The sequence below is a fragment of the Paramormyrops kingsleyae genome, chromosome 11, assembly GCF_048594095.1.
Source record: "Paramormyrops kingsleyae isolate MSU_618 chromosome 11, PKINGS_0.4, whole genome shotgun sequence".
Lineage (NCBI taxonomy): Eukaryota > Metazoa > Chordata > Actinopteri > Osteoglossiformes > Mormyridae > Paramormyrops > Paramormyrops kingsleyae.
This window is the reverse complement of record NC_132807.1, coordinates 6,559,703-6,577,590: the sequence shown is the minus strand read 5'-3', so window position 1 is coordinate 6,577,590 and position 17,888 is coordinate 6,559,703. Positions and strand designations below refer to the sequence as shown.

At 49.5% G+C, this 17,888-nt stretch overlaps 3 protein-coding genes across 6 annotated transcripts; 1 reads left to right on the top strand and 2 right to left on the bottom strand.

The window, feature by feature from the left end:
- Positions 1–161: 161 nt before the first annotated feature.
- On the bottom strand, positions 162–1,229 carry gjd6 (gap junction protein delta 6). The gene has a single exon (XM_023814059.1). The coding sequence runs from the start codon at positions 1,227–1,229 to the stop codon at positions 162–164; it is 1,068 nt and encodes a 355-aa protein (XP_023669827.1).
- A 5,565-nt stretch (positions 1,230–6,794) lies between these two features.
- LOC111845021 (E3 ubiquitin-protein ligase MARCHF3) lies at positions 6,795–10,146 on the top strand. Its single transcript, XM_023814057.2, has 4 exons — positions 6,795–6,967; positions 7,789–7,987; positions 8,565–8,771; positions 9,988–10,146. The coding sequence occupies exons 1-4, from the start codon at positions 6,795–6,797 to the stop codon at positions 10,144–10,146; spliced, it is 738 nt and encodes a 245-aa protein (XP_023669825.2).
- Positions 10,147–10,453: 307 nt separating this feature from the next.
- On the bottom strand, positions 10,454–17,621 carry lmnl3 (lamin L3). 4 transcript variants are annotated; one of them, XM_023813865.2, is made up of 12 exons: positions 16,810–17,621; positions 16,298–16,454; positions 15,830–15,955; positions 14,944–15,114; positions 14,330–14,455; positions 13,474–13,694; positions 13,150–13,369; positions 12,958–13,065; positions 12,572–12,691; positions 12,377–12,493; positions 12,156–12,230; positions 10,454–11,872 (listed from the first exon to the last, which is right to left on the bottom strand). In XM_023813865.2, the coding sequence occupies exons 1-11, from the start codon at positions 17,211–17,213 to the stop codon at positions 12,192–12,194; spliced, it is 1,809 nt and encodes a 602-aa protein (XP_023669633.1). In that variant the 5' UTR covers positions 17,214–17,621; the 3' UTR covers positions 10,454–11,872; positions 12,156–12,191. The 4 variants fall into 4 exon arrangements, with proteins under 4 accessions (XP_023669633.1, XP_023669635.1, XP_023669632.1 ...); XM_023813867.2 differs by having other exon boundaries at positions 12,377–12,490; XM_023813864.2 differs by lacking the exon at positions 12,156–12,230.
- Between the last annotated feature and the right edge of the window lie 267 nt (positions 17,622–17,888).

Here is a 17,888-nt window from a genome sequence, read left to right as displayed (position 1 = left end):
AAATTACAAGGGAAACGCTGGAAGCGATGGTCTGTAAACTTGCCACAGGTTTACATTAAAGCAGAGGCACTGAGGTTTTCACTGGTTTAAGACTTACACATTGTGAAGTGGTGCTTCAGTTACAATACGTCCACACATATGTAGGCTGGAGAGGCACGGCTTTAAATCCAGACCTCGGTTCCCCGAAGCTTGGCGCTCCTGCCTTTGCTGGCCTTGCTCTTCAGACAGTTTGCTCCTTTGTGATCATCTTGGCTTGGAGGTTTGGCATCGGTCTCTCCTTTTAGGGGGGAGCAGTCTCCAGTGAAGGTCCAAGCTGGCCGGTGTTTCCCCGCAAGGTCCAGCGTGGGCAAAGATCCAGTGCTGGAGAGCTCCCTGTAAGTGAGGGATGCTGTAGAGTGGCTGTCCTGGGCTATAGATTCGTAGCCTTTCCAGGTGTCTGGGATGCGAGGTGACGTCTTCAGCCTTTTCCAGCCCAGGTGGTTGAGCTCCAGGAAGTTCAAGACGACGCAGAACACGCTGACGCAGAACATGAAGAGCAGGAATATGGTTTTCTCTGTAGGCCGCGAGACATAGCAGTCCACCTGCTGGGAGCAGGGTGACACCGAGCAGAGATAGTGGGGAGGAACCTGGAACCCAAACAGGAGCCACTGGGCCAAGACGAAGCTCAGCTCCAGGGTTGCCCGGAAGCATACGTGGATGACGTAGCATTTGGACAGGACTCGGGACTGGCCCGTGCCGTCCTGAGGTACTGCGTAGTTGGACAGGGCTGTTGGGCTTTGCCGGCCGCCTCGTGCAGCTGTACCGTCTAGCACATCCACCAGACTGTGACCCAGGTGCCTGTGCGATCTGACAGAGCAGCTGTCCGAGTCGCACATCCTGCCGTGCGTCTCCTTCGCCGCCTCCGCTCGCTCCCCCGCCGGTCGCTTGGACAGGCTGTGCCAGGTGTAGATGACGAAGCACAGCGAGGGCGTGGACACCGTGACGATTTGGAAGACCCAGAAGCGGGGCTGCGAGATAGGCGCGAAGCCGTCGTAGCAGACGTTCGGGCAGCCCGGTTGTGCCGTATTGCACACGAACATCTCCCGCTCGTCCGCGTACACGTCCTCTGCGGCCACGGCCACCACCAGCAGCCGGAAGACCACCATGACGGTGAGCCAGAGCCTCCCGATCATGGTGGAGTGTTGATGCACGGCATCCAGAAGTCTCTTCAGCAGAGTCCACTCCGTCATGCCTCCGGAAGGGCGCGACTCGAAACGGATCCACGGCTGGCCCCTGCAGCGCTGCGCTCAGGCGATAGAGTGCCGTAGCTCTGAGCACGCCGCTGTGGGACCATCGCTGTCATAGGACGCCCCTTTCTACCCTGGAGATAAGCACCCGTGTCCATCCCCCCCAGACTACTTGACCAACGTCACGTGGGAGACCCGCTTGTCTTTGGGGCTCCGGATTGAAATGGGGATGCTGCACTCCTATTTTAGAGGAGACTGATAACACCAGGTGATAACATTCTTCACAGATTACACCGTGCGGAGAAGCAAGATGGTCTCCCTTTACATGGAAATACTATTAAAGGAAAAGCTTGTTTTTTTTCAACATTGTCAGTGATCGCCAGAAACTTGCGTACAGGAACAATTACTGGCAGTTAATGTAAAATAAACATTTACATAAATATAATTCTCCAAGTTGCACTTACAATCTTAATTTTTTTCTTAGCTTACGACTGAATTATTCCATGCTGTGATGCTTCCGTAAATATATTTGATTTTAGTTAGAGTTTGGAAGGATGACGATGTTTGCATACTAAATTATGAGTTGTGGTGTCATAAAACATGAATGATTGTCCCTAAGCGAAGCAAAACTGTGCTTTTCAAGAGGGCTTGGAATGTGGATTATTCTGATGATTAATGATTGAGAATGTAACCTGTTATCCAGGAATTAGGTTTCTCTCAAAAAGTTCTCCTTGGTGTGTGAGACCGAATCCCAGAAGCCCTGCTCCCCCCGTCCCCTTCCTCCAGGTGATAAGACACAGACGAGACTCTGAGACTACCCCCACCCCAGCTGCACTTCCCTGACACTGGCAGACTGTCCCGGCCCCATGTTAATCTGCTCCCTGTTTAAGGCTGAGCCGTTTAGACCGCAGCTAAATATACTGTCAGCGCCTGAAAGGCTGCTACCCACCCAGCACACACAGCTGTCAGACGGCAGCCAGACCACCATCCCGGTGGAGACCGCTGATGGATACCGCTGATGCGTATTGGAAGGTGCCTCCAGAACGTTCCCTGCTTATCGGTTCCATAAGGCCGCACAGCTTGTGGTCACACGATAGTAGACTGAAATTCTTATTAGTGGCCATGTGCTCTTCACCTTCCTTTCCCCTGCCTATCAGATTAGGGTCATAAAGTCTTGGATCTCCATGGCCTTCCGTAGGTCGAACTGGGGAGGGAGTTGGATCCTCCTCAGGAAGACTGCGATTGTCGCTGCATAATTTTCTTCATCAGCCCTTATTCCTGATAACATAACTTGGAACTTGTTGTTGATCCCAGTAGCAGCAGAATTCCTCCTGATGTTTTTTTCCCACTTTTTTTTAAATCCTGTTCTTTTTCATATTTACTTTTTTGGACCTTGCCCCTATCTGAGCCCTTTTTCCCCTAAAAGGAAAACCTTGTCCTGTAGAAGGTGTAAATGTCAGGTGCCTCTGATTACTGTCCTGTATCACCATGCTTTCACTGAAAAGGTAGGAATCCTCATTTCCTACCAGGTCTCATCTCTCCCACCTGCTTGCATCCTCTCGCTCCGCTGTGCACGGGGGCTTTGTGCTTATGATCAGAAGGTTGCTGGTTCGAATCCCTGACTAGCAAGGTACCACTGAGGTATGCTGAGCAAGGAACAGCCCCCAGGTGCTGAATAACAGCTGCTCACTATGGTGTCATGTATGGGTTAAATGCAGAGGATGCGTTTTGTTGTTGTGTGCTGTGGTGTATCAACAATTTTAAAGCAAAAAAAAATTACCTAGACAAGTTTTGTGTGACTCTTTAAAGTGTAACTGCAAGTGTATCCAAGGCATAAAATGCATAAGTATGTGCTTAATATTCACGTATTGTTATATAATCAAAGACGTGTTTAGATATACTTCGACAATATTTCTACACATTTAATATTATTTTCCAGTCAATGAATATTGTGCACTGCATTTTGACATTAATCTCTAACAATATCTATCCTTGGGAGCGACTGCTGTCAGTTTGCAGACTTCCAGAAAAAAAAGGGGCATTTCTGTCTGACGGGGTTATGGGGTGTCTCCTTTGAATGAGTGTGGACTTTAACATTAAGTGCGCATTTGCGGTTCCCTCGGGAGACGATAAGGGGGTCCTTTCCTCCTCTAACAATAAAGGTCTTACTGAAGGGCAGGGGGACGGTGTTTGGGGTGCGACACAACACAAGCCGCAGCCCCAGCCGTCTCGACAAACCTCAGGGAGAAAGCAGCACCTCCTTTCATACGAGCTGAACACTTTGTCTATAGTCCTGTGATAATCTCCGGCGTCTGGGTCTCCGGCGCTGTCCCAGGCGTGTCAAAGAAATTATTCACCCCCTCTTTCTCTTCATGAAGGAATTTACAATGATGTCCATTCCCTCTCCGCCTTTGTCCAGAGCAGCTTGTGAATGAATAGCTGATAGGATTAGAGGAAATACAAAAAGCGAAAGAGGGAGAGAGGAGAGTGAGGAGCGAGTCGCTGTCCGGGGCTTTGCCGGTAAAAGAGTGCGACGCTCTCAGCGGCACTGGGACCCGCTTTAATCTCAGCTCAGAAAAATGCATAAAGACGAAACCCACCATAAATATGAATGGATGTTACTTTTATTAGTCCTGTCCCATAAGCTTTCATAGCCCATATAAGCAAATCTGATCTATTTCTCTTTTGTAATCTGCAAAAAATGTTGTGAAGCAACAGAGAAAAGCTGTGAAGCTTAGCGGCCGTATCTCTGATTTGATTCGTAACAACAAATCATGGTCTATGTGTAACCTGTGGTGTAGAGATCCATGAAGTGGAAGTGGCCCACTGTGTTCCCGTATAGGGCATGAGTGGTAAATAACCGTGATGAGGCCAAACCACCAAATTTCACCCCGTCAAACTTAGTGTTCATAATGATACTTTCATAAAATCGCGGCCATTGAAATCCTTCAAATCTGAGGCGATTGCAAGAATGCAGGTTTAAGTTTCAACACTCATGGGGACCAAATCAGCCCTAACCCCCCCTGCCCTCCAAACACACACGCTACTCCCACTACATTGCTAGGAACATATCCCTACTATCCGTACCCAAATCTACACGTCTGGACAGTCAATTCAGGTGTGTGCACCTTCAGGGTGCGACGGCAGTTGGGCTCGGACCTCGACTGGCACTGAGTCCCTCAAACTTCCAGACTGGTTGGGTCCCAGCTGGCCTGCGGAGATCAGGGAGTCTCCCATTGTCCACGAAGGAACCACTGGGTGAGCTCATCACTTGAGTTGCTAAAACATGAAAACCTCAACACTCAATGTATACCAAGTGTATTCCTGACAAAACAACCGTCTTCTAGTACTACGGCTGTCTGCCTCCATTTGAAAATGTTAGCTCAGATTTTACTGTAGAAAACGCGAAAGGTGAGTTCTATTTCAGAGATGAGAGTCCTCTCAGACAGGTGTCTAAAAATAGCACCTGACATCACGAGAAGCCCTGAGGTGCCCCTTGCTGACTGCAAAGTACATACATCGCCTTTCTTGTGCCAGATATTTATTGATCAATTTATACTTCTTTCCTGCACAGCCAGGTTGCCATTATGTCTGAAAGATTTGAAAGGCCGGCAACGGCGATGTCTAACTGGATTAGGGGGCTATAGTAAGTAGGTGTCCTTGGTGCGGCTTGCAGTGATGTGAAAAGGATTTCCATTCGTCTGGTCTGCGCCTGCTCTCCCTGTCTAATCCCCATCTATTCCCACCGCCGACCTTGAGCTGAATGTTAATATGAGCAGGCGTAGGGAGACCTTGCATCTTCAGAGGTCCACTGTCTGCATACCTCACTCGATATCCTCTGAGCACCTGGGATACGAAGAGTGTTTTCACTGGCATGGTAAGCTTTTCAAATATAGACCTTTCTTTAAAAAGTTGTGCGCTTGTTGTGATAGTTGGCATCAGGTTCGGTGCGTGATCATTCGGCTAAGGGCTCTGGAGCGCTTCTGATGCTCCGCAGATGAAAATTCTCCTCTGACTTCACGCTTCTATGAATGAGTGTTACCGGCTGCTGCAGACGGCTGAGATGGAGAGTTACAACGCATTTAAAAGTGCATTTCAACAGCAAAAAGGGCCTGCAAATAGCTGAAGGTCAGATGTCCACAAGCAGGTTATTTTATTCAGGTATTTATTCATGCACAGCTGTCCTGGTATCTGCTGCCTGCATCCTGTTGAAAACAGGACACTTTTGGTGTTGGGGGGGGGGGGGGGGGTCATTTGGTATCTGCTTAAATGTGTATCTAAGACCAAATCTTTAACTCATCGTATGCTGTAGTCTCCATGATTTACCACTGTTGCTAATTATTCTACAAATTGGTTTAGAATTAATTGTTATGTTATCGGTTGTATCTGATTGCAAGTGTTGTCAAGAAATGGTCAATGGAAAGAAAAGCCAGTGGTTTCCATGTTGTGATGTGTAGACAATGGTGTCTGCAGAAAAATTTCATTCATATTAATGGCTTGGCTTAGAAAATGAAATAATCCATATTTACTTTTTATCATGATTATGTGGAGTGGCCACATCTGGCAACCCCTTAGTTCTGCCCCTGCGTGTAGATTACCGGAGTAATACGCTCCATTTCCACAGAGCTGATTTTCCCTGAGTGACGTGAGTCACTTACTACACTCCACTCATAATGGAGAGATAAGCTCTTTTTGTCAGTGCCACAAGGAAATAATATCACCAAATATCTTCCTTTACGCTTAAAGATGTCTGATCCTGCACAGGACAAACAGTTAAAGAAAATGCATTTCTCTACATTTTTGAATGAGCAGGGTTGTAAAATTGGATCATGAATTTAGAATGTTTAATTTAGAATGAATTTAATGTTTTAAAACTTAATCAGAAATTAGAATTATGAGAAGTGGGTAGTTCAGTTCCAGACAGTAAAATTCCAGATGAAGATTTTATTTCAGCCAGCGAGTTGAGCATAAAGAGTCACAGTACTCAACTGGTTGGTTGAACCAAAATCTTGGTCTGGATTTGAACTCTCTGGACCTGAACTACCCACCTCTGATCAGGGGGAAGTACAATTAGAAGCGGATAGAAGAGTAATGCACTGCAGACATTTGCTTTGACGTCCTGCAGGAGGATGGTTTATGACTCAGCCGAGTGTCCTGATTATGTCTGATTATTCCTGGGTGTACTTTGATGATGCTTCATTTAGATCTCCTAAACACAGAATCATTGCCTGCCAATTAAAGGTCATTAAATTAAAAGCATGTGAGGGAATGGTTCTTAAAATCCAGAAGAAAGTAGAAATATATAAGTGTTCTGGTCTCGCAAAAACTCACTATAGATTGCATCAAATCAGGGTTCATGAAGTGTCACCCTACTTTGTACACAGAATTATGTTACTGTAGTTCATTGGCTGATGTCCTTAACCACGACACCCCCTGCAGTCTTTATTTTGAATCGTTTCAGGGATCGCTTCTGCCAGGTCTTCACCCGGTCTTTTATTTCCATGCCAGGTCTCACGCTCTTGTCCTGGACCACGTGGGGTCTGAGCGAGGAGGGGGGGTGGGGGACTCATGGCCCCTTTCCTGGCCGCCATGGTGTCTCACGAAGCTACAGGCTCAGCCCTGGGCAGCCCAGCGACGCTGCAGGTGAAAGCCGCAGTAGAGCAGGGCAGCGGCAGTGAGAGCCAGCCGGAGGTGATCATCGACAGCTTTGCTCCGCTGGTGGCCGTGAGCTCCAGTAGCAGGTAGGTCTGCACCAAAGATCATGCAAAATAGATCTGTCAGGGGAGGATTGTCCTCCTACTACTGGACATCTTGCTTTTGCTGAGTTTCACGAACATTGGTTTGTTTTCTTTTTTCATTTTCAAACTCAAGGCTTCTGGCCATCAAGGCATCAGTACAGGGGCAGTGTTTGTCTCAGCAGGCTAAACCTCTGTGCTTGTGATAATAAGATCGCCAGTTTGAGCCATGTTATTGTTGTTATTGTTATTATTATCATCATGAAGCAAAGACGCACCCATACATTGCTCTGTCCAGCCTCTGCAGGTGAGCAAATATGTTTTGTGTGTTTATCCATGACAATAAATAACACACAATAAAACACATACTTCAGAAATCTGTGCCCCTTGCAGCTTAACAGAAAACACTGGTTTTAATTAATGCGGCGATGTCATATGATGAAGACTGTGACGGGTTAAAGAAGTGAAATGCAAGCCACCTCCCTTGTTGACCAAGTGACACATCAAAGTTGGTAAAATCGGGACGTGCTCCTAACCCTACCTGTGGGTGGGTTTCTGACCGGTGCAGTTTTTCGAACTCACTGGGCTGAAGCCCAATAAATCCTGTTGGAATAAGACTGATCTAAGGGCCCCCCTACATGGGCTAAGGGGCCCCCTACATGGGCTAAGGGCCCCCCTACATGGGCTAAGGGGCCCCCCCTACATGCGCACGTTTTTAATGCCACACGTCAAACTGGCAGCATCCCGTCTGCAGTGTAAGATGACGTTGGAACGGTCATGTTTCCCTTGAGTGGCTCCTGATCGTGTCTTTTGCACGGACGTCTCCGCAGTGAGGAGCTCTTCTGCCGGATCTGTCACGAGGGCGGGGGGGCGGAGCAGCTGCTGTCCCCGTGCGAGTGCTCTGGCTCACTGGCGTCGGTGCACCGCAGCTGCTTGGAGCGCTGGCTCACTGCGTCCAGCACCGGCCGCTGTGAGCTGTGCCGCTTCGAGTTTGCGCTGGAGCGCCAGCCCAGGCCGCTGACTGAGGTAGGGGGGCACCACGCTCCCACCGTCCAGCTCGCCGCTTTTAACTTTCAAACCACTCAACGTGAAAATGAGATTAGATGCTGGCGGCAGCCGGTGAGGAAGCTTCTCGTATATTAATGGACATTATCTCATGTACACACTGGGCTGGGGGGTTGCATGGGACCAAGTAATCAGTCGATGGAATTCCAGGCCCAACAAGAGCAGAGGACTGTGGGTAATACATGCATAGCACAGAATCATGGAGTGGTAACAAGTAAAAGCAGATCTATATAACTTTTATTTTTAGGGGACATCTTCAGCAGTACTGGATATATTTTTACAAAGAGCCAGAGGTGGATAGTTCAGGTCCAAATGGTAAAAATCCAGACCAGGATTTTGTTTCAACCAACCAGTTGAGTATAAAGAGTCACAGAGCAGTCAGCTGATTGGACTGGATTTTTACTTTCTGGAACTGAACTATCCACCTCGGCAAAGAGTGAACAGATAAAGCCGCTCTAATTAACTACTAAATCTGCCAGCTGATGTCACTTGTTAACCACTGCCCCCCCCCCCCACCCCCACCCCCACTGGTCCCCAGTGGCTTCATGCCCCGTCTATGCGCTACCAGAGGCGAACGCTGTGTGGGGACGCCCTCTGCTTCACGTTCATCACGCCGCTGGCCTCACTGTCGGGGTGGCTCTGTGTACGCGGAGCCGTGGATCTTTACCACAGCAGCAGCATGGAGGCTGCGGGCCTGCTGGTCCTCACCGCCGCCCTGCTCGTCATCTACCTCTTCTGGACGACCGTAAGCGGCATCTGCCTGCCGACGAGCACGGGTCTCTCCGGAGAGCAGTGGGACGCAGCGTTCTTATGCAACCCGGCACAAATAGAAACAGAAACGGACACTCTCCCAAGCGAGCAATTTAGCTTAAACGCGATATTTTTGGCAGCGAAACACTTGCGAGTGGGCGGGTCAAAACTTCTGTTACAACCAAATATGGGAATGATGAATATATTTGCAACAATGGTACTAAAAAAAGGGAAGAAACAGAGCATTGAGGATATAACTGCTTTTTTTGAGGCTGCTGTCTTAGTAGTTCAGCTCACTGCAAAAAACAGCTTAGTGGTAACTGGACGAACCTTCAACTATCACCAAGTTGATCAAAATAACATTGTGACCTTAAAAGCACATGTAACCCATATATCAGCCGGTGACTACATCAGCCACCATTCCCATCTTCTGCCTATGTAGGGTGACCAGTAGTGAAGAACAAAATGATGCTTCATGAACCATTTGCTGTATTTTTTGACCCCACAAGATGGTGCTCTCTGTTCAAAAAAAGGGCACAACACATGCCCCGAAAGCAAACCAAGAGCGCCATCTAGTGGGGTCAGAAAATACAGGACATGGCTCATGAAGCTTCATTTTGTTCATCACTAGTGACCGAATAATCCATGTCAGAGAGGACACTGAGCTACTTCAGGCTTTGTACTTGGCTAAATAGTTCAGTTCTTCTTGTGCTTTGATTTGTTTCCTTGATTGAAAGACTCATCCTGCTGTTTCACATTAACATTTGTGACACACACATGATTATAGGAGACTGACCAATCAGCACACAGAAAGAAGTCAGTGCTCAAGTGAAATCCAGGTCCTTTTAATTGAAGTGGTAGTTTACAAATCTTGCCCTGGTTCAAAGTGACCTCCCTGACATTACCTGGTCACCCTAGTGTATGACATCCTAACCAGAGGGTCTACAGCCTTTGTCAAAAAACCCAGGTCTGATATCGTCACAATCCAGCTGAATATATATGTGAAAATTGTCATTACATCACGGGATTGACATAGACAATGACCAGCATTTTCTAGAGCATTGGTTTAAACCTTAATTCATGACCACTCAGATTTACACAGAATTGTCTTCTCTTGATGACACAATGACAGGAAAGATTACACAGAAAAGGATGTGATGTCAGACTGTTGCTTTGCTCAGTGGTAGATAGAAATGTGCCAATTTCGACAGGTTTCCCTGCGATACCACGTCCACCTGTTTGAGATGTGGAGGCAGACGAATCAGCAAGTGCGACTCCAGATCCCTCAGCCTGAGGGTCTCCCCTGCGGCCGGCTGGAACCACTGCCCCGCCCCTCCAGCAAGGACCCCAGCAAGGAGACCGTGGTGTAGCCTGAAGATTTAACATGGCCGCTTTACGGATGGACCTTGGAATATTTAAAACTATATACTATAGTTCAACTTTGTTTTAATTTTTAATGGCTCTTTGAAAAATTTTACAGGGAATAAGACTGATTTTAGAAAACGGGGCGTGGTATGCAAGGCACCCGCCAAATTCTAGACAAAGCTACGTCGGCCAAGACACCCGGAACCCCCCTGGGCGTGCCGGGCTGCTCGGGTCAGGAGCAAGCGGAAAATCCCTCATCCAGTCTGAAGTCCGGAGTGTTCTGTCAATAGGAATGAACAATCTGGAGTCTAATCAGTTTAACTAAAAACCTTTATTAAAGTGATACAAAATTGTGTTCTGTACATGTCAGTGCCTGACAATGGATAAACAGAAGCTGCCATTTCAGTAAAGCAACTGCCGAGAACTTCTGTGACTTTTCATGTTATTCATTGCAATCCTTGTACAGTCTGTCAAATATAGCTTTTAACTAAGTAAAGGCAAATTATTTCCAAAGCAGCATTTAGGCATTGCCAACAGTGTACAGTGGGAAGGGCAGAAAGGCTAACTTTCTGATAAAACGCTCCTCCGTCCACTAGGAGGCTGTGACGGAAGGAAGCGGGTTCAGGATTACGCCCTGGAAATCACAGTGCTGCAGATTTCACTGGTCAGCTCCTGCTGGGCTGTCAGGCAGTGATTGGACAGTGGGTGGCAGCCCCACCCACCACCTGCAGGGGTCTCATCTCTCCCATCACTACCTTGCACGCAACAAATCCTAGAGAACGCTGGCAGAATGTCACTGAATCGGCTCGTCTCAACCTTCACATTAAAAAGTATGTTTGGCTCATAGGCCAGGATGAGCTGCAAATATTCTGGAGTATGTTTACAAAGCAAAATACGAGTATACTACTAACAGCAAACTGGAAAAATTCAGTTTAAAGGTATTCTTTAATTTAAATAGGTAAGTTGGATAAGCAAGAGACACAGCATTCAAAAGGTTCCCATAGGACCCTCTAAAGTTGACAAAGGAAAATAAATAAACATTCAAATATTTATAGCCCAATTAAGGCACAGTCACATGTCTTTAGGTGCTGCTGGAGAGTCAGTAACCAAAGTGAAAAGTGCCAAAACCAGGACAAATTTGAGCAGCAAGGCTTTGGGAGGCTCACTGAAACTGAAAGCACATTACTGACTGTCACCTAGTGGGATGGCTCCCTCTGCTGGCAAGGAGGCAGCATGACAAAGTGAGTCATTTCCAGGATAACAAAACGGCTACGTTTAAGTGAGGTTATGAGCACGGGGGGGCTTAAAACCGGCTCAGGCTCATGGTAGACCACCCTGCATGGCACTTTAACTTCTTTTCATACCATAATGAACAGCAAGTTTCTCAAATGGTTTATAATCGGTACATTGAGAATGCCAAGTTTAGTACAAGCAACCCTACCAATGCATGTCAAAATCCTGCATAGAGGGTTTCCCCTCAAGAAGGTCAGGTGAAGGTCAGGTGTGGCCGAAAAAATACTTCAGAAACAATGACCGAAACAAGGACGGTTACATTTTGCTACAGATTTCATCAAAAATACCCAGAATACTGTTATGTTGTCACAGCACAGGATGGATTCAGAGGGAGCAGAGGCTGTCCCACACCCCTCTGCCGCCCAGATTTCGGGTTTCTAGGTCGACCCAGAGGTGCTACATTACTGCACAGCTGGCTTCATCCGGTCCCATCCGGCCCTGTTGGGAAAAGGGGGGGAGGGGCTTTATTCTCCAGCCCTCAGGACAGATAGAGGAACCACTGGCATAGCAAGGATGACACTCAGGCCTCAAAGCTGGGGAGGGCACTAAGCAGCCAGGGTTAGGGGGCAAACAGGTGAGTTCGGTAGGTTGTGGGACAGCAGAGCCGCTCGCGACTGGCGGCCTTTGATGTCATGGCAAACCACAAACTTCAATTCAGCTGCAGGCAAGCAGAGGGGGGGGGGGTGCAGCTAGGGGGCCATTGCCGTGACACACGCCTCACCTCCAGCAGGGGCCCCCGCACAGAGGGGGGTGTGGCTCACGACACCAAACAACATTTCTTTTTTCTTCTTTTGGGCTTAAACCCCAAAACCGCACCAGACGGACGGACCAGAGAACGAGAGAGAGAGTTAATATAAAGCCTTTCCGGAACCTTCTTCTGCGCACTATAAGCGCTCCTTCAGAATAATTTCAAAAGCATCTGTGGTTGTGATGGCGGTTTACCTGTCGCCGTAGATGCGCCTCACTTCCTGTTATCGCCTCCTCGTCCTCGAGCTCCGCCTCTGACTCGCCATCGCCGCCTCCTGGGACACGAGTCAGCCTCCGCTCTGCCACCTCCTGCTGGAAGCAGCCCTGCATTCAGCAGCTGCCCTCATCCTTGGGTGGTCCGGGGGAGGCAGAGGGGGGCCGCACACCTACCTCGCTGCGGGGGTTTACCAGGGCGATCCGCACATCGTCCATCGCCCCCCAGTTCCGCTGGGTTTTCCACACCAGGTCAGTGGGGGGATTGGAGTCCACACCAGCACCACCCCCCCAGATCTGGAGACAAGACACGTGACCACAGTTACTGTAATGCGATGTTTCCCAACCCGGCCCCTCAGGGACCCAAAGACGGTCCATGCGTTTGCTCCTTCCCAGCTCTTGGTAAAGTGTGGACTGGCTGGCAGGGGGCTGGGAGGGAGCAAAAACGTGGACTGGCTGCGGGTCCCCGAGGACCGGACTGGGAAACACTGCTGTAAAGGGACAAATACACCAACTGCATCCTCCGTCAGGCAGGATGCTCCAAAATCCTGGCCTCCACCCACCGTGACAGTACATCCTCCACCCAGGACGTATGACGGCGGCACCTGAAAGGCGACGTCGGGGGCGGCCGCGTGGCTCTTCCGGAGGACCCACCCCCCTAAAGGCTGGTCCTAAAAAGAGGAGCATCAGACTTAAATCCCCCCCCCACAAACATCTTCTCAAGGTGAAGAATGCTTCGTCAAAAAAGGCCCTACGATTTCAGAATTGTTGCGCAGCTTCACGTAGTTGCCCTCCGGGTCGATCTCGTCGATGGACACGCTGCCGCGGGCCGAGGCGTGCTGCGTGATCCGGTAGCCAGAGCCGCCGGAGGACCGGCTTCCCAATTTCCGCTTTTTGCCCCTGAGCCTGCGGGCGGCCTGCACGTGTGTACGTGACACGGCCCCATGCTGCGAGGGGCTGGGAGACAGGTTCAGCCTGGGGGACAGAGGGAAAGGCATAGAGGAACCATTACTGTGTCAAATATAACAGCAACTGAGGGCCCAGCAGGAAATGGTTCATATGACAGGAAGTGACATCACCTCTGCTCCTCCCCTTCCAGCATCTTCCTGTAGGCATTGATCTCCATGTCCAATGCCAGCTTCACATCCAGCAGGTTCTCGTACTCCTCCAGCTGGGCCTGCATCTTCTGCCGCACCTCCGCCATCTCCTGCTCCTTCTCGGTCAGCCGCCTCTGGCTGGCCCGCCGTTCCCGGTCCAGCAGCTCCTCCAGATCACGCAAGCGGCTCTCCAGGGCGGAGTTCTGTGATGGGTGCACACGTGCACATGCATACACACTCACATTTGGCAAAACCATCCTTCACATTTATTGTGGGAAACCTGTAGCCACTCATACTTCAAAGCCAGATAACAGTGAAATACTCTGGACAAACTTTATGATTTTCCCCTTTCCTTTAATGTGGAACATAGCTTTATGTGCATATGAATGATCGGCAGAGTCTTAAGGCCCAAAGTACATGGCAAATGGAGTGACTCTCATCACAGAAACCACTTCTCTAATTTGTCTGAAACACTTTGTTGGAATTCCAGCCCTTACTTCCATGACATGGTGAGGTCTGCCTATCTGCAAGAATCTGCCTGCAGACTGCAAGACGGGGGCAGAACGTGTAGGGCAAACTGACCAATGAGAGCACACTGGGGTCATCGGGGGTGGGGCTTAACACTAACAGGTTGTTTCAGACAGAGGGTTAATAGATATGTACAGTACGAAAAAAATGTTTTTCGGAACATTGGAGGATGCAAATCTATTCCAACAACAGAGAAAATGAGAATTGAAAAAAAGACAATTGTGTGATACAAGTGCGCCACCTTATGCCCATCTGGTGGTACTACAACACAATGTGAGTTTTGCGGCAGACCGTCTTATTAGAAAAGCACCTGCTTCTGAGACTGGGTGAGCTGCGATGACAGACTGTCGAGCCTCAGCTTGGTGCCGGCGAGCTCCTCCATCGTGGAGCTGACGAGGGCGCTGCCTTCCACCGCCGCCTGCTGTGCATTCTCCAACTGAGCGGGTGCGACAATCACGCATTAATTTACAGGTTCGTTAGTCATCGCAGAACAACGAACTGCAAACAGTTCAGCGCTAATCTAAATGGCTGAGACTTGCATCTGGCACAGGAGTTCCCATATCAAACCAGCCAGTGACACGCACTACATTCTCCTTCTACGCTCGCCCTCTCCTCCCTCCCCTCCTCCTCTCCCCTCCTCTCCTCTCCTCCTCTCCCCTCCTCGGTGCAGGTATCTGATCCAGGCCACCCCACTGCAGCCATGACCTTTGCAGACACATTTGCTCTTAAAAGGCAACATGCCACAGGTCATTACAGGGGAAACACCACTACTGAATCCTCTTTGGAACATTTATCTGAAGTTTGCATTCTGCTCCTACACAGATATCATCCTCCCACGAATCTCAGATCTCTTGCCAACAGTGCACGGAGTTACGGACCAGTATGGTCCTGAAACGCGTCATGCCCAGTGAGTGATGGGGCTACCTTAGCACAGAAGGTCTTCTCCAGCTCCTCCTTATACTGGAGGATCTGCACCTCGTGCTCCCTTCGCAGCTGCTGCAGCGCCTCCGCCAGCTTGCTCTCAAACTCCTTCTGTCTCCCGGAGTCGACCTCAACCAGCCTTGTCTCGTGGCGGCTCCTCATCTCCCTGATCTCCTGCGGGCAGTTAGAGGAGCGGCTCGAAAAGTCACAGATCCTGACCACACACCTGCCATCCTCGACTGCTTGGTGCTGGACCCCCCCCCCCCCCCATCCTGCTGGAGGAAGCAGCAGCTTCATCTGCCTGTCACAACATCAGCTGGACCTTCGCATTTATACCTGGGCTACAATATTTTATTTTAAATACAAAGACTTCGCTATTTTGGGCTTCCTCTGCTGCCCCCTGGAGGACGGGCTCCCCCTTTGCGTCTGGTTAGGGTTAGGGCTTCCTCTGTTGCCCCCTGGAGGACGGGCTCCCCCTTTGGGTCTGGTTAGGGTTAGGGCTTCCTCTGCTGCCCCCTGGAGGACGGGCTCCCCCTTTGCGTCTGGTTAGGGTTAGGGCTTCCTCTGCTGCCCCCTGGAGGACGGGCTCCCCCTTTGGGTCTGGTTAGGGTTAGGGCTTCCTCTGCTGCCCCCTGGAGGACAGGCTCCCCCTTTGCGTCTGGTTAGGGTTAGGGCTTGCTCACTGCTGGCTTTGGGCAGGGACAATGTAAAGTGCTTTGAGACAATGTAGTACTGTGAAAATGGCCTATATAAAGAAAGTTGAATTTAATCATTATGGCTAGATGTCCATACAATGTGTAAAGCTGACTGACTTCACAGACAGGAGGAGTCGCCCAAACTTCTAACACATCACCATCAACTAAGCTAGGAAGAGGAATCATCCGCATACCTCCTCACTGAGGTGCCTTTGGAAATCCATCTGCTCCCGCAACGTCTGAACCTGGTTCTCCAGGTCCACCCTCCGCAACATCTCTGCATGGAGTTGAGTCTTTGCGTCCTGCAAGGCTGATTCCAGCTGGTGGGTGAAACGTCGGTTTGCCAGCATGGGAAAGGCATTTTACGGGAATGAGCAGCGTTCCTTTTGGGCAACAAACACCAGCTCTTAAATATAATGCATGATCCATCTAGCATTCCTTTGCCTTAACTACATCTCCAGTGAAGGTTCATGGACAGGTGGCCCGTCACAAGGCCATCATGGCTCACACACTATGGGCTATTTAACGATACAAACTCATCTAAACGTGTCTTTGGACTGCGAGGAAAGTCAGACATTCTAGGGAAAATCCACGAGGCGGGGAAAAGGCACAGCGCCCATACAGAGCATGAGCAGCTATCATACACCAAAAATAAGACCTACAGTGGAAACCTGTGTCTTCAGCTCAGAGATCTCATTCTCTAAGCTCCGGTTTCCAGCCAGTACATTTGCAAACTCCGCCTCCTTGGAGTTGAGAGCGGCTTCCAGGTTTCTCCACCGGCTGACAGCGGTAGTCAGTTCCGACTCCTTCTTGTTATTCCTGATGAGAGAGGATCCACACAGACGTCACCATTATCACAGAAAGCTTCTCAAACATCTTCACTGTGATCGGTTTGAGGTAAAGACTAGTTATACCAAGTCACGCTGTGAGGCACCAGACAGATTAGTGAAAAGTGTCCTGTATGATAATCGCATCAGTTAACGTGCAAAACGCACAAAAACATGTGGAACTCACTAAACATTAAATACATGTATAAATTTTAATGAGATGTGCTGTGAAAGATGCTGAAACTAATAGGCCAGCAAACAATTGCTGGGCCTTTGATTAATGATCGATTAAAAAACCCCGGTCCGGGAGATGCACGGACAGACGGCGGCGGATACTGGACCGGTACCTCGCCTGCAATCGCGCATGGTCCTCGGAGAGCTGGCTCAGCTCGATCTGAAGCCGGGCCCTCTCGTTGGCAGTGGTATCCAGGATCTTCCTGGCATCGGCGAGCTCGGTCTCGTACAGCAGCCGCATACTGCCCACCTCCCGGGCGCTGGACTCCTCTTTCTCCTCCAGCAGAATTTGCATGGAGGACTTCTCGTTCTCCAGCTGCCGGACCCGCTCTATATAAGCGGCCAAGCGATCGTTTAGCTGCCGGAGCTCCTCTTTCTCCTGAATGCGGGTGATACGTGTGGGACTGGAGCCGGTACCGGTAGCGGCACCGGACGGGGACACCGCAGCCATGCTCCGCCTAGTCGTGCGGGATGCGCGGCCGGTAGAAGTGGACGGCGTAGAAGTTACAGAAGCCATCGGAGCCCAATGCACCTGCTCGTCCTACGCTTATATCGCCTTTATAACAGTTCAATGGTATCTGATAAAAACTGGTCTACCAGCGATTCCACCACTTTGTAAACTACGCCATCAACCTTGATAGAGCAGTAATAAAATCCAGAAAGGCGTGTATCAGTAAGTTATACACCCAAATTCACAGCTGGGAAGCCAAACGGCAAGAAAACTTCCAAAACATTAAAGCTCTAGTAATGCGGCGCTACTTCAATGCATACTGAAGTTCATTCCTGGTTCACAGGAGTATTACTTGCCACCAAGCTCCAACGTGGAGCCCCTCCGCCGCCAGCAGCTGTTCGGAGCGAAACGGAGTAAAATTAGGGTGAGCGATGACATCACACCGTCACAAGGTCTCGAGCACGGCGTGCGCGGTGCCGGTCTATTTAAAGGGGTGCGGCGTGCGCGGCGCCGGTATACTTAAAGGGGTGCGGCGGGGACGCGCAGCTGATAAGCACAACAGTGGATGCCGTTTCGGGCTTTAGGTGAGGAATGCGATGTCGAAGCTCGACTTCCATTTATAGTAGAGAGGCTACTGCGGTAAACGCCAAAGAAAGTGGTGCAGTTTCATGGACATTTGCGTACAGTAGTGCCCATAAACTAGTATAACGCAACACAAAAACGTATTGACAACGTCCTGAA